Below are 15963 nucleotides of genomic sequence, written 5' to 3'. Positions count from 1 at the left end.
ACAATCTACTGCCTCCGCGCACGCACGTGAGTTTTTGTTTACCAAAGCAATGGATTTGGTAAGTTATATACATTTACATTCACATGCCTTGATGACGCGGACCCGAATGCGCCACAAGAAGCAGACGGAAAACCTGCATGTCCATGCAGCAAACAGACAGGTCTGTCGGCCAATAAGGTCCTTCGGTCCGAAGAATTTTATTGGTTGAAGTTTTCACTAAATATTATGAGAGTGAAATAATTGTTTGTTTTTACTCCTGGTGGGTCTGTCTTGCATTTTAGAGTGTCATTACCTTATTAATACCAATTTAACCTTATCCAAAAAAAGTGTAAAAATGCAACAAAGGTAAGAGTCCCTTTAACAAACACATACAGTGCATCTATGGAATGGGGAAGACTGGGATGGAACAACCAACCTATTGGTTAGAGGACGACCGTCGACCATCACAACTCTTTTGACAGCTACACCAGTGTTCCTGCTCTCTTCTCCCCCCCCCCCCCCCCCCCTCCCCCGTCTCAACAAGGCAGAAGAATAAATCAAATCAAATTGAATTGAATAGGCAAACACAAGCAGGATGACAGGTTACCTGATGAGGGTGAGCCGGTCTCTCTCTGAGGGATGATCTTGCAGCCACTGGGAGTAACGGGCGACGGACCACTCTGCTCTCTGTGGGGGAGACAGCTGTGTTAGTCCAAACACTGTAGTCAGCCTGCTTCTATCTGGGCTCAGACCTGTGTGCGTGTGTGTGTGTACACACCTGGTGGGGCGACTTGAGCTCAGAGGGGGCTCTGTTGAAGAGGAAGTGCAGCAGGGTGCTGTAGGGGATCAGGTCACCCACCGCTGGACTGCTGGCTATCAGCTCGCTGGTCTGAAACAACAGTGGCCTGCAACACAAACACACACTGTACTAACACACAGTGTACTGGACACACAATGGCTTAGAGGACCACACTGCTGTCTTTGCATGGTTCAGCCTATTAACAGCAACCCATTGATGTTTGTGTTGATTCTCATCTACATTGGATCCAGACAGGGCATAAAAAGAAGTGAGGTTTTCGAGTTGGCCACAAAGCAAATGTGATTTGTAGATACTGGACTCAAACATAGAAAACTACAGACATTGTTCTTTAAAAGATCTAATATTAGAATTTCAATGTCAATCTTATAGGATCAGTTCACACAAATTTCAATTTAAAATACTGTTTCCACCACAGGTAAGGGGTCAGCCCCTGCAGCCCTCCTCCAGATCCCCAACTCAAAGCACTACATTTTTTCCTGTAATGTGAACGTGCCTTCTTCTGTATAAACTGACCCTTTAACAAGCACCAGATTATGAAGATCATTCTATTTCACTTTGACCACTACAGAAATGTTGATGTTCAACCTAGTGTTTACAGTAAAATCAAAGAGGATTGTTATGCATGTTGATGTTACACACCTGAAGGATCGCAGCATTCTGTAAGGTTTCCCCAAGTCAGACACTCTCCTGCACAGAGGAGCTACTGCCAACTCCATCTGACACACACACACGAAAACAACTTCAGTTTGGTGAAGTCATGACCTCGTCACTGCTGAATCAATGAAGCTGCTTTCAGACATGCATTGAACTCCAGATAAACCCCTCACATTCTCCTGAGGGGCTGTTTGTGAGAACACAATGTCCCAGTGAGAGGCTCTGGACTTTCTCTGGAGTTTCTCTTGCCAGCCCCCAAATAAAATCTCCAGGATTATCCGAAGGAGCTCATGTGATAACACAGCAGGAGATCCTCGGCAGGATTCACCACAAGCGAGTCGGCCTGTTGATGACGTTTCTAGCACGCAACAGATGCAAAAATGAAAGAAAAAATAATAATAATCTAAGAGAAAACAATATTGTAGATGGACGCAGATGGGTATGTCAAGAGAGCTTTTGGAAAAGGGCCAACGCTAATGTTGATGTGCAGCAAACCAAAACACTTAGCAGCAGAATTTATACGTTACGTTCTGCCTCCTGCAGCTCCCATCACCTGACCGCTCCAGAGGCTTCGGTGTTGTTGTGAACGCGTCTGAGCGGAGAATCTCCTGCTGCGTTGTTCATGTGTCAAAGGCAAACTCCAGAGAAAGTCTAGACCCAATTGCTCGGACATCAACTAGAGATCGAGTCTACACAGCCTGGAGAGGAGCAGTCTGACAACATCCACCTCACCTGAGCAAAGTCAGCAGCCAGTCGCATCTTGCCGCCCTCTCCCAGTGGGCGCAGCAGGCTGGCGTGGCGGAGGAACAGCTCAATGGCTTTCTTAGCAATGGACTCAGTGCTCTCATAGATGAAATCTGTGCACTGGATGTGTCTGAAGTAGTCCGACATCACTCTGGAGATGAAGCCCTGCAGCTCCTTCATGTAGAGGGAGCATGGAACGTCAGGCTTATCAGGGCTGGACAGAGGCCTGCAAAATAAAAAAACAGGCACACATGCAGACACAAATTACGTTTAATCATTTGCATTTTCAATGGAAAACATCTAATTTTGTTTGGATAATGAAAACAAAACAACAGGAGGAGGTTTATATTATATATATATATATATATACACGTGTGATAAACCCTAGGTACATTATTTAGGTTTAAAGGGACAGGTAATGTACTTTAGTAGTTGAATTATGTTGTTAAATATTGTTGGCTTTTATTCAGTTTCTACACGTCGTTATGTTTCTTTTGATGTGTTTTAGCTTTCTTAGGTTCCCTGAGCCATAAGAGAATTGTGTCCCCAGAGCAGGGCGATTCAAGCAGGGGACGAGTAACTAAATTAAAAAGTTCCTGGTTCCTCCAGTCAAAGCACACTTCTGGGCCCCTGGGAAAGACCTACCCTGAAAAGTCCTCCTGGTGGAGCGTGATGATAATGGCCTCTATGGAGTCGCTCACTGACTGCAGGAGAGGATGCACTGCACTGCTCATCAGGGTCTGCACTCCCTGAATCACACAGAGAAGAAGTGCATTGTGGAAGGATGTTCAGGAGAAACATGAGAAGGTGTTAGCAGCAAACCCAGACTTGACTACAGCTCCTGTGCATCAAATCACATTAACTACTGCTCATTACCTGCAACATAGGAGCACCCTGTTGCCATAGCAACACCTGTGAAGTCAGGTGAGCGGTAGGAACATATATATGAGGTCTGACTCCTTTCACCTTTAAGATATGAACACGCTATCAGCTGTGCGGATGTGTGTGTTTGTGTTTCTGGTGTGTTTTTCCGTCTCCACAAACATTGACTGAGATTAAACATCTGATCAACTAGAGAGTGTGAGTTTGTATGTGAGACAAGAATTCAAACCAGTTGGATGCAGACAGATTCCCACAACATAAACCTTGCTTTTACAACATGTGTAAAAATAATGCAATGAAGGTGGACAGCAAATTGATGATTGAAGTCGATTGATGTGTAAAATGAAACCCAGTGTTATGATTATTACCACAAAGTTCTAAACAATATTTTATGAATTGGCAAGAAGCTCCATTAAAATAATAAACCCACAAGCAGATAGAAGACAAACTAGCAACACACGTATATGCGCATGTAGCTTTGCTTCAAAGAAAAAATGAAGAATGTCAATGAAAATGAAAAATATATATATTAATGACTTTTTGCTGAGATACCTCCAAAGAAGAAGACAGGGCCTCTGCAGCAGCTGCTGGACAACCCCCCAAACCTGAAATAATCTGCAAATACAAAACACAGGAGGACAAAGATGAACAAATATAGAATAAACACATCAACAAATTAATACACTCTATTTGTATAGCACATTTATACATAACCCTTTTTTCTATGCAACCTAAAGTAACAGTTACAAAAGGCTGGCTCTCCATAATTCCAGTCTTAACTACTGGTTCAGGTCCACAAACTGAGGCACTACACAAGAAGTGACTGTCCCATATTTAAGGAGGAGACAAGACAAAAGGCAGGAACCACTTTAAAGACGCAACAAATGTGATGTGCTCTCTTTTACTTTAAATCCTGAATTTAGGTGAACATATGGTGGGACACCCTAACCCTAATTTCTGTTTTTGTCCTCGATTCATTTTTAAATAGCTGTCATGTATCTAAAATTGTACCACTTGGACTGAGGTCATCAGCCACTGGAGACTGGGCAATTTAGCTGAGTGCGAGCATGGATAATGAAGAAAGAAATGGGCCCGATATATAACCATGAGGAACACCAAAAAGCCTGTTCAATATGGAAGAAACCAGAAAGAGGAATGTTTGTGAAACATCAACTCAATATTACATCGTAGAACAGGAAGGCAGTGCGGAAGCTCCTGGATTATTAGGATACTGTTTCTTCAGGGTCTTGCTAATGATGTCCTCATAGCCCACTTTAACTTCTTTCCCTTGCTTTAATCTACATGTGTGAGCTAAGTGACATCTTTAAACATTATAAAGCTACTAATACATGGTTAGAGAAATAAAGAACAGTAGATGGCGGTAATGCACCTTGACATTGGTTGCCGACTGGCCAATAAACCGAACAGAAGAAATAAAGAAAGAAGTAAAAATCACAGTTGGATTATAAAAATATATTTCAAGGGTGGTTACCATATAATAAAAGTGACCAGACTTTAGCGCTGTAATATTTTTCTATGGATTCATCTATGGCAGTTGAAGTTGCTGCTTTTACATAAAGTCAACATTTGCAGGTTAATTCATCAGACAAACGAGCAGTATTTATTCCCACCTTGGAGACAGCCAGCTGCAGACGGAAGAGGGAATTGACCACAGCAACATTCCTCCTCTGGCCCTCTGTCAACGGACCAATCACCTGACTGGCATCACCCTGAGTACTTAACTGCAGACAGAGAGAGGTGTAAGTAATGGATTTGCTGATTTAAGAGACACACGGAGGTGGTGTGTGGGTTATATACAACAAATGGTATTTGAACAGATATGATTTCCACCAAGATGCACCACGTGACTCTGCACACACCAGCTGTTCAGACTTGACGCAGAAGAGTTGGACTGTCTTGGCAGCATTCTTGGCCACAGCCAGGGAGAGATCTGGATCTACCGATGCTACATTCAGCTCACTGTAAACAAACACACATAACATCCCATTACAATAATGTAACTTGGTAAAATAACAAATACAAGTGGTACGCTTTGTACAAAAGTAAACTGTGCATTATCTTTTAAAAATTAGTAAGGAACCATCTAATTTGTAACAACTATGGATGTACCTGCAGGTTAGGGAGAGACCACTGTATTTTATGGCAGATTAAGAAGACAGATTATAAAAGTCAGCTGGTCATACAGCATCTGTAACCCTCTGGATGCCAAACGGCCTGCGAACAATTTTTGCAACTTTCTTTTATGATTGGCCAAGAATAATGTGCAAGGAAGTGGGCAGGGTTACCTCTTTCTTCACACAAATACTGTCACTTTTCATGAGCACATTTAAGTGAAGTAAAAGAAGAGACTTTCTCCAGTTTTTCAGTTTTACCCATCAGATTTTTTTGGGGAAATAGTCAAATAATAGTGGTGGCTGCTTATTCACAGGCCTTGTTCCAGGACTTTCAGGCTATAAATCCATCTTTGAATAAATGAACATCGTTTTATGAATGTGTAAGCGACAGATAATGTCTTGTAAGATAAATCAAAAGCCATTAAAGACTGTTGATTGACAAGAAGAGAGTGCTGCCACTCCCAGTAAGTTTCTGCTGTGACTCAAATTGCCATGTACTGTACATGCCTGCTGATGGTCTTGATGATGCTGTCCAGCTCGTCACTGGAGGGCGGGTTGCGGCCCCCCATCGGGAACACAAGGTTGATGGGATCAAACAGGCGAGAGAGGGACTTCGAGAGGTAGGCTGCTTCATACGGCTGGAGAGAGACCTTCAGAGCCTTCTCTGGGCTGCACACACATGCACAAAGAAATTGAAACAAAATCCAAAGAGAGTCTATATTCATGTAAGTCCAGAACATTTGCGTGCACACATACAGCCTTGAGGGAGGTTAAGTTTGGAGGATGTTTAAAACTGAACTTGAAACATTTCTTCCGGAGTGATAAGCAAAGAGCTGTTGATGCAAACATTAGCTACGTAGCAGTAGCACACTTTCAAATACAGACCCCTATGGAACTATTGGAAAGGCAAGGGAAATTCCTTTGTTTTTGGATTAAAGATACAAGACAAACCTGAGACAAGTTGCTGGTTACATCTAGCTGAATTAAATAACTACGCAAATAGAAACCTTTAGTGAAAACCCACACATTTTCAATTGAGAAACAGGTGTGAAGAACAGCTCAGATGTTGCCTTTGACACTACATATAGGCCTACACAACAATAAATGTGTTTCACCGCTAAAAAGTAAAGGGGATACCTGCATCAAGACACATTGATGACAGATTATGATCCAATCCAATTGTAAATGCAATTGCCACATACAACAACTATGTATTCACATGTGACTGTTTCAAACCAGCTAAGTCCCGGCTGCTGGGCATCTAGCAATCCTATCCTCAGTCCTTTTAATTATTATTTCTCTTATTATTGTTAAGAGAAATTTTTTTTCTGTGAGTCGGTTCACCTGTAGTCCTGTTTGCCATGTGTGAAGAGGTCCTGGCTGTCTGTCTCTGTGGCCATGATCTCAAGTGACACGTCCATTCCTCCGCTGCTCGTTAGAGCCCCCTGCAGGCTGGCGCTGTACTGCTGCAGGCGGCGCCACAGCTCATTGTACAGTCGTAACAGTTTGGGGTACTCTCCTTCAAATGCTTGCTTCAGAAAGGATGAGCCTAGGGAGACAGAATTGAAGACAGGGGTAGAGAAAACAAACATTTTATTACAAAGTGATGCCTGGAACCACCAGAACGCCGCCTTAAGAGTAGCCTCACAAGAAGGGCCTTGTTCAGGAAAGGGACCAAGAACTGTAAAAGCTTTGTTAAAGGTCACTGTTTCAGAATACCTCTACAGAGACAGAACAACCTAAAGGCAGCAACACTTCATCAATCGAGCTGTTATAGTGCCAGGGCTAGATGGAAGTCTTTATTGAAACCTGCAGGGAGGTTGTTTATTACAATAGAAAATGGCAATTTTATCAATTAAATTTACAACACAACAAAGTGAAAGAATTCAACTATTATATCTACTTGCTCCAACTATTATGTCTACTTGCATAATAGTGCAAGTAGACATAATACTTGCACTATAGTGGCATCCGATCTTGATGGTGGATCATGATCTTGCTGGCTGCTGACCAGAGACTATGATTGCAGCAGGACTGCTTGACATATAGTATTGTTATATAGTTATCCTTCAAAATGTTTACCCTCATCATTGCTGCTAAAATCTTTTTCTTGATGATGTTTTCCTACACTTGACATCTATTGCACTTCTGTCCGTCCTGGGAGAGGGATCCCTCACATGTGGCTCTCTCTGAGGTTTCTACATATTTGTTCCCTGTTAAAAGGGTTTTTAGTAGTTTGTCCTGACTCTTGTTGAGGGTTTAGGACAGAGGATATGTCACAATGTTAAAGCCCTATGAGACAAATTGGGATTTGTGAACATGGGCTATACAACTAGAATTTGAATGATTGATTGATTGATTGCTCCAACAAAAAAAGAGAGGTTGAAACATGTTAGATGTGTTTGTTTTTTGTAAAGCTGCTTTGACAGACACAGAAACCGTCGACTGATCCACTTTGACCTCCCTCTTATCCGCTGTCCACTGGCCATGAGGCTATCAATGTTCTAAATCAGTGGATACAAACCGCTTCCTGCTAAAACATACGTTACTGACACGCTCTCAGCACAAAGGAAGTGTGATCAGAAGCTAAGTATGGTAACAAGCAGCCAAATGCGCCTTTCCTGTTCTCACTTTGTTTTTCCCTGCAATCAGACAACTCTCTATTGAGATCCTCCATATGATGTGTGCGTGTGTTTGTGTGTGTGTGTGTGTGGGAGAGAGAGAGAGAGAGAGAGAGAGAGAGAGAGAGAGAGAGAGAGAGAGAGAGAGAGAGAGAGAGAGAGAGAGAGAGAGAAAGAGAGAGAGAGAGAAAATATTATTCCTAGCATTATAAAGTCTTTCTTTTCTTTGAGTCCAGTCCCCACAAGGATGCGTATACACCCACTGTTCATTTCGTATTTACTCATTTGTTAAGGGGGAAGGGCATATCATTTGTTTCACTAATGACTTTAAGAGAGACACAGCTGGAGAACAAGGGACGGATAATTTGTGAGGTGAAACTACAATCAGTTCAAAATTGTTCAATTCCTGAGAGGCACTTAGCATCAAATCAATTTTCCTGTGTGCCGCAATCACTGACTTAACTTTGGGATTTGCTTTACATTGGTCCTGAGGAAAGCAAAAAAGGAAAACATGTTGGAATGCATGGATGCATTTGAACCAAACTGTCCACAACAGGCAAGTGGACTTATTCTGAGGTGCACATCCTGTTATTAAATTAAAGTTTTAAATCCTCTCAGCTACATCAGTGAACAAACAACGGATCCACATAAGCAGACTGAGCAGATACTTTCATTTCACTAGAAATTTCTCAATTAGCAGTTCTCAACTGTGGATTCATGATGATATCACAGTGAGTGAATGGCAAATGGTAAATGGTTTTGTATTTATATAGCGCTTTACTACTCTTGATGACCACTCAAAGCTCTTTACAGTACAGTTTTACATTCACCCATTCACATACAGTGCATCTATTAGCAGCACTTTGTTGTTCTATGAGGGGAAATTCAGGGTTCAGCATCTTGCCCAAGGACACTTCGGCATGCAGATGGGTCAGACTGGGGATCGAACTGCCGGACAGACACTATTGATACCAAAGGAAGTTTGAGGTAATTAATTAGTGGGTTAGGATTTGGGTTAAAGGTTTTGAAAATGTTCATTATCTGTCATGTTTGACTGGTGTTACCAGGATGGGATAAACCTTGCATGAGACCCCCCCCCATTGCCGCATACCCAGATAAGCAGCAATGTGCCGACAAAGGCAGACAAAAAAGACTGCGAGCTCGAACGCACATTTTAATTACATGTTTAGGTGAGTAACACAAAGTAAATGCTACTCTCAATTGTTTATAAGAGAACTCAGTTGGGTGGACTGCACAGGAGCCTACGTGGTCAGCGTGGAGAAGGGCAGCAAGTCCATCCTGTGGTCTGACATGTGATTGGCTGAAGGAGACAGAGACTCTGACCAATGAGAGGACAGTTGATGAAACGTTTCATCATGTTGTTGACACAGACTGAGGATCAGCAGATGCCTTGTTCTTTAATCACATGTTCATTATGACTTGTTTACTTGTTGTTGTACCACACGTTTTTAGACTAACTCCATCCCTCCAGGTAGCCAGTTTTCTTCTGTATTACAATATTGGACTTTCTGATTACTTGATTACATATTCTATACTGCATCGACACACAACAATAATTGTGTGTTGATGCATGGAATGTAGCACAGCCCACCAGCGTCTTTCTCCCAGCCCCATTGATTTCCTGCTGTTAACTGAGCTCTTGTTACAGCCTGCTGATTACGGCTCACTAAATGAAGCGTCTCACTAGTTGTTTGTGCTGCTGGTGGTGGCGCAATATCCATCCACTGTCTGTCTGAAAGAAACCTTTGCTTTGAACATCTTGGGCGGCTGTTGCTGAGGGGTAGAGTGGTCGTCCTCCAACCTGAAGGTCGGTGGTTCGATCCCCAGTCTGAACCATTTGCATGCCGAAGTGTCCTTGGGCAAGATGCTGAACCCTGAATAGCCCCCCATAGAATAACAAAGTGCTGCAAGTAGATGCACTGTATGAATGTGTGTGTGAATGGGTGAATGTGAAACTGTACTGTAAAGCGCTTTGAGTGGTCTTCATCAGACTAGAAAAGCGTTATATAAATACAAATCCATTTACCATTTACATCCTGGAAGTAATTCATCTTTGCTTTGAATTAGAAGCTCTGACACTTAGACACTCCGCATCATTCAGGGGAGATCCAATCTTACCTTCAGTTGCTCTGTGAAACTCCTCACTCAGTGTGTTGGTTACATCTGTCCAAAAGGTAAAGAGGATATCAGGCTGACCCTCCTGTCAGGTAAACAGAAAAGAAACAGTAGCAAGACTTTAAGTGATGGTAGATGTGTTCTCACCCTAATCTCTACTGCCATTGCTGTTGTCTGGTTTCCAAATTAAAATCACATTGATTGTGTGCTGACGATGGTGCTATGACCTTAAATAAATGTATACATTTCCCTAATGATATAAGATAGTTTAAGACTCTTTCGGCTGTGTTACTACTGTTTGGTAGTTCACTATCTGTCATACTGTATATCCGAATCAATACTGCAGCAGTCAGTGCATAAATCCATCAAGCACCTTCTGCATAAATATCATAAAACCCGTCAAAGCATGTTCAGCGTGGAGGAAAGGGGCCGATAGGTGTTGTCATGTTAACATGGACACCAATGCCTTGGTTCAACAGACTGACCCTGTCGGAGGAAAGAGCTTTAATTATTCAATGGGACCTGTGTCTGTTTGTGTGTTTGCTTCTCCAATGGAGAGCAGATGAGAGAGAAGCCACTGCATCCTCACTTCCTGCTCTGTCTCAGGTGATCCTCCAAGTATTCAACCATGAACAAACCCAGGACACATTGAGGACACATCTGAGATCATCTGATAAATCAGACCCCATTCAGAGGTGGTCTTGGATGCATACGGTCACATTCTTTGAGCTCTGCGAGTGTGAATTCTTGCACTTCTCAGATTGACAATCTATTTGTTATCAACACTGACCACCACCTATTGATCGTCTATTATTACTTAACAATTCAAAAGAGTAATATTTTATTTCACAGTAGAGCTGAGCATAGCACAATGATATGCTCAGGCCATTCAAACGTATCTCTTTCTCTCTGCTACAGAAGAACTAGACAAGCCTGAACAGAGCCCTTACCCAAACCCAATCCAACACCTTTGGGATGAACTGGGACACAACAGATCATCCAACAGCACTGCTGGACCTACTGTATATGTCTGAAATGGAGCAACTCCCTGGTTCTAACATCTGTTGGGAAGTGTAAAACCAGAGCCGGTTAAAGCCATGAAATCAAACAAGATTTCAAGCAGCATTTGGGCTACATGCTATTACATTTTCTTTTGAAAAAGTATCAACTCTGCTATGGATATGCCTGGCATCCATAGAGCTGCTATAATAGAGAAGTTTGGAAACGCTGCCCTATTTCAGTCTGAAAACTTTGGTGGAGCATTTTCAAGTGTTGCTGACCCTGTTTTCCTTGCTAACAGTGGTTGTGCAGTTAAATTTTACATTTTACAATGATACAGCTACCTCCATGCATAAGAGATTAGATATTTTTTGAGCAATCAGCAACAATTCCTGTGTCCAATGGGACATGCATGCCTTTATGTTTGTGTGGATGTAGCCATAGACCTTGTAACAAATCAAAGATGGAAGCAGTAGACTTATCACACAAAAGGTCTATTATCCAACTGTAACATCAGGAAATCAATTGTAAAACTGACAGGGGACCACAGCCTGGCAGCAGCGATTGCAGTAATCTCACGGAGTGTTAATAGCCAAGCAGCAACACTGAACATTCACAGTGTAGCTGGGAATATTTATCCTGCTGAGAGCTGAATGAAAGGAGTGACAATTATCAAGAACTTAAGAGTGAAGGATCTTCTTTAGGTCTGTTGATCATGTCTAACTACCGATGCTTTTACTGCTCATCAAAGCGAGCGTTTTTCTCCTCCTGTACAATAAGTGAGTGGTGAGTTAATCACATAAAGGAACCAGGAGAAGAGGAGAAAACAAGGCAGCTTGGACAAAACTGATCTGTGTGTCTATGCATAAAAATGCAGTGAGGATGTGAAATGTCTACATTTGAGGGTTTATTCATTTATGGTACACTACACTCATACAGCATATTATTATCCACATGAGTTACAGCTCATTTATCAGATGGATGCTTCTCTTTCGCTGCCTGTCCTTTGTAACAGAAACACAAAGATCTGATAGGATTTGCTTTGTTTAACTGATATGACTGCTGACAGCGCGACTGAGTCTGTTCAAGCATTTTTCTGTGGACACATGGCATGTAAGTGACAGTGCAGCTGCACTGCTGAGGAGCCTTGCATTTAGACATGTCATTAGGTCTCCAACTCACATCTCCATCACTGGGTAATTTGTGAGAGCTTTGTTTCCATAGTAACAGTCTACCGCTCTGATTTGTACAACTAGGTTTCAGTGGAGGTAAGAGAGTCACTGATGGTGGTCATGATGATGTGTTAACCACTACCTTGATTATGACTGTCTGTCTTTATCTGTAGAGAACTGCCTGTCCAAACACACAAAGCAAATCTTAACAATTAGTAATATTTCATCTTAAAACTAATTTCACTATTTTTACATTTCACCACAAACTGCTCCATCCTTAACCTTACTCTGCACCATAGAGTGTTTATTGAAAGACTCTGTACACAACGCCCAGCACACAAACAATGCAACAGTGACAGTACATTGTAGAACTGTTTGGGGAGGACTCAATAATGACAAGGAATACTTCTGAAGTAGTTCTCGAGGATTACCACAGGCCAAGCAAAAAGCTCATTCAAAACAGGTAGGTTTAGAACAGGCACTGCACTAGTACAAACAGTGATAGAATAAATAATAATTTGAAGTGACTCTTTTATCGAACAAATTTAATGTAAAAAGATGGATCCATGGTTCTTCTTCTGAGTAAGAACGCACTGACGATATCGTCTTTTTCATTATTAGTGCTTGTAAAAACCTGGTGCCTACATTACCCACAGTTCAATACAACCACAGATTGGTCAGAGATATCAGTGTGTTCGTAGCAGATACAATAACCTGGAGATTCTAGTCTGACCAACACTTCAAAACTGTGGTGTTTGGTGTGAGCAAAATTTGTTTCCTTACAATAAATGAACAAAATTAAATTGTACAAAATGCCTCCTTGTGTCTTAAACGATGCATTCTAACTTTTTTTTCATATAAACTTTTTAAAATGTTAAAATATCTTTATAAATCTTCTAATACTAAAAATGAGCTGATAACAATGAGAAGCAGAATTACCGTCTGTATGGTATAAATAACTAATTTGGTATTTTATAGTCTGCTGTAAAATGTGTATAATGGGGACCTGGAGGAGTCACTGTGCTGTGTGTGTGGATATGTTGTTATTTTTTGTAAAAAACAGTTTCACCTACACGGCTAAACTGGCGCCTTGACACTGTTGTCTTGTTTGCAGATGGTAATTCATATTCTAATAGCAGAACCTGAGAAGTGGCATCAACCCACCTTGCTGATCTCATCTATGAAGCAGACATGAGTGACAGGGTCCCTCTTCTTCATCAGGACCTTCTGTAGATGCTGCACCTGCGAACACGCAGCAAAGGAAACTTCACACCTAATTCATCAGCCCTGTTGGCCGCCTGGCTTTCGGTTGGAAACGTGTGATTCAACACTGCCGTAAATCAGAGGCCTCGGGGCAGCTGCGCACCTGTCTGCAGGCAGCGCATATCTGGTCCATCAGCTTCTCCAAATTGGTCCATAGAGCAGCACGGAAAGCGGCTGTGTTCCCCGGTGTCGGCAGCACTGCTCTGCCTGGAGCTCCTGAGGAAGGAATTCATTTATTAATGTCTTTCATTTACTGTTCATTGTTGTTGTTTTTGTTACTCAGATCCCGATGAAACCAGTACCACCATCATCCCAGGATTTCATGTTTGACCATTATTTGACTCTTTTTAGCTGATTTAGAACAGCATTTCAGATTCTTAGAACATAACACAGGAAGGAGAGCTTTTCTGACAAGTCTATTTTAAGATAAGAAACATTTTTACCCTGCGGAGCAGCTGAGCTGGAAGCAAGCTATTGTTGTCTGTGTGTGTGTGTGTGTGTGTGTGTGTGTGTGTGTGTGTGTGTGTGTGTGTGTGTGTGTGTGTGTGCACACGCACACACAGACAACAATATTACCTTTTACTCAATTAAACATTTGTATTTGTGCATTATTATATTCACTTCCAGTCTATAGGTGTTTTTTTTAACCTTTTTTTCCCTCCTTTTCTCTTTCATAACTGGTTTTTCTATGTGGGTCAGTACAGTTTTTCCTGATTCTGATTCATAGTAATGAAGGACCATGTCCCCCAGTGCAACAGCTTGGTGCATTGATGTGTGCACGTGGGATTTTCTGACACAAAAAACTAAAAAAGGTTTTGGGTTCTAAAAAAGACGAAGATACATTTTGCTAGGTTTATTTTTTTATTAAGTCACAATCCCAAAAATGGTCTTAAAATGCCAGCAGTGGAATCCTTATCCTAATGAGGGCTGTTATCTGAAAATACTTTCTTCATTAATTAGAACAATGAAGTGGCTGCTTCATCGGAGCCCTGAAAATAACACAAGCCCTCCAGCCAGAATTGACTATTCTCTGTGGCCATGGTATAATAATCTATTTTGGATAAAGCCACCCGATGAACTAGGGCAAATTACAAGATGCAAAATGAGGACGATGTAACCAGTGTGTCTTCGTCTGTGTGTGTGTGAGCGAGAGAGAGAGCGAGAGTGTGTGTGCCTGTGCATGTTTAACACTTTGACCATATCCTCCTTGGGTCTCACCTCTGGGGTTGGACGGCTGTGTCAGGCCCTTGATGTCCAGAGCACTTGTGATGTTGTCCTGTATGTTGGTGCGGTAACCCCCCACCACACTGCTGATCGTCTCTCTCAAACTTCCCAGGTTGTAGAAGACCTGCAGGGCCGTGCCGACCTGGCTTGGATTCTGATCAACAAAAGCAGAGAACAAGACAAAGAGAATGGAAGTTGGCAATTGTCTAAGGAACAGAATGAAATCCACTTAATGAATCTGGTAATTTCACACAGAAAACACTCAAGAACAGAGGTGACGGCAGTAGCTAAAAATACACCTCACATTGTTTTAATGAGAGAGAACTGTGAATATGTGGCACAGAAAAGTCACGACAAAAAATGCCAACACTCTTTCTAGTAAATCACCAAAACATGTTCTGCTCAGCTCCTCCAATGAGAAGACGTTCTGTATTTTTTTGTTTGTTTAGCTGTGTATCGTAAACTAAATATCATTGGGGTTTGAATTGTTAGTCAGACAAAACATGCAAACGTCACCTTGGACTCTAGGATAATGTGATAAAATCTGACACTTTGATAAACCAAACTATAGATAAATGGAGGAAATGGCTGACAAATTAATAGATCAATTTTCTGCAGCTCTATTGTCTTTCCACACAGTGATAAGGGGAGAATAACAAGACAGTGTTCTGTCTTTCTTTAACAAGATGGATCTGTCCCGCTGCCGTATTTCAATACTCAAAAATATTCTCTCACATCATCATAGGTGAAGAAGAGGTTCAGTCACAGTAGGGAAGGATATCTAAAAATAATCACTGTAGATCAAAGTTATAACTAAAGAAAATACTACTACAAAAAAAAAATGTAACAAGATAAGAAGTCAAACTTTGCACTTATTGTGGAAAATATGCTTTTTAGGTTTCTTGTCCAGAGCTCCGTGTTAGAGCTACTCTATAGAGGAGAGGAAGAAGAAAGGAAGAGGAGAGGAGAGGAGCCTCTACGTGGGTCAGTTGAGCTCCTCCTCAACAGATGGGCTACAGGGTCTCTGCTGGCACAGTGAGAGCGTTGAGGTGAAACTCGCTCCCACTCAGTCCCGGCAGCACGTCCAACTGCTTACATAACATTCACAATAAACAACTTCCTGAGCTGCTATAAGAAGCTGTTGCTGAATCTACCCGCGTGCGTGTATGTATGCGTGTCTTTGTGTCTCTAGAGCCCCATATGTCCACACACATAAGACAAAGTGATAGAAGTTGTTAGCCAAGGCTACTCCAGCAGCGACCAGGATAAAAATAATTCTTCTGAGGGTTGAGTACACACAGGAGACAGGAGCATGTATGTGTGTTGACTTTGGA

General features: G+C 41.8%; 1 protein-coding gene across 1 annotated transcript in view; it reads right to left on the bottom strand.

Moving 5' to 3' along the window:
- cog5 (component of oligomeric golgi complex 5) overlaps window positions 1-15963 on the bottom strand; it is a 47437-nt gene that overhangs the window by 1971 nt on the left and 29503 nt on the right. The window contains exons 8-21 of the mRNA XM_061073256.1: window positions 14624-14783; window positions 13509-13621; window positions 13307-13384; window positions 9975-10056; window positions 6559-6763; window positions 5722-5883; window positions 4960-5059; window positions 4711-4821; window positions 3632-3694; window positions 2843-2946; window positions 2186-2423; window positions 1439-1515; window positions 758-884; window positions 587-666 (exon numbers count right to left, since the gene is read on the bottom strand). Coding sequence (XP_060929239.1) covers window positions 587-666; window positions 758-884; window positions 1439-1515; window positions 2186-2423; window positions 2843-2946; window positions 3632-3694; window positions 4711-4821; window positions 4960-5059; window positions 5722-5883; window positions 6559-6763; window positions 9975-10056; window positions 13307-13384; window positions 13509-13621; window positions 14624-14783 — 1700 coding nt within the window. The remainder of the gene's footprint in view (window positions 1-586; window positions 667-757; window positions 885-1438; window positions 1516-2185; window positions 2424-2842; window positions 2947-3631; window positions 3695-4710; window positions 4822-4959; window positions 5060-5721; window positions 5884-6558; window positions 6764-9974; window positions 10057-13306; window positions 13385-13508; window positions 13622-14623; window positions 14784-15963) is intronic.

The sequence above is a fragment of the Limanda limanda genome, chromosome 1 (genome assembly GCF_963576545.1).
Source record: "Limanda limanda chromosome 1, fLimLim1.1, whole genome shotgun sequence".
NCBI classification, from domain to species: domain Eukaryota; kingdom Metazoa; phylum Chordata; class Actinopteri; order Pleuronectiformes; family Pleuronectidae; genus Limanda; species Limanda limanda.
Note: the sequence above shows the minus strand (reverse complement) of the source record. Positions and strands in the feature narration are given on the sequence as shown.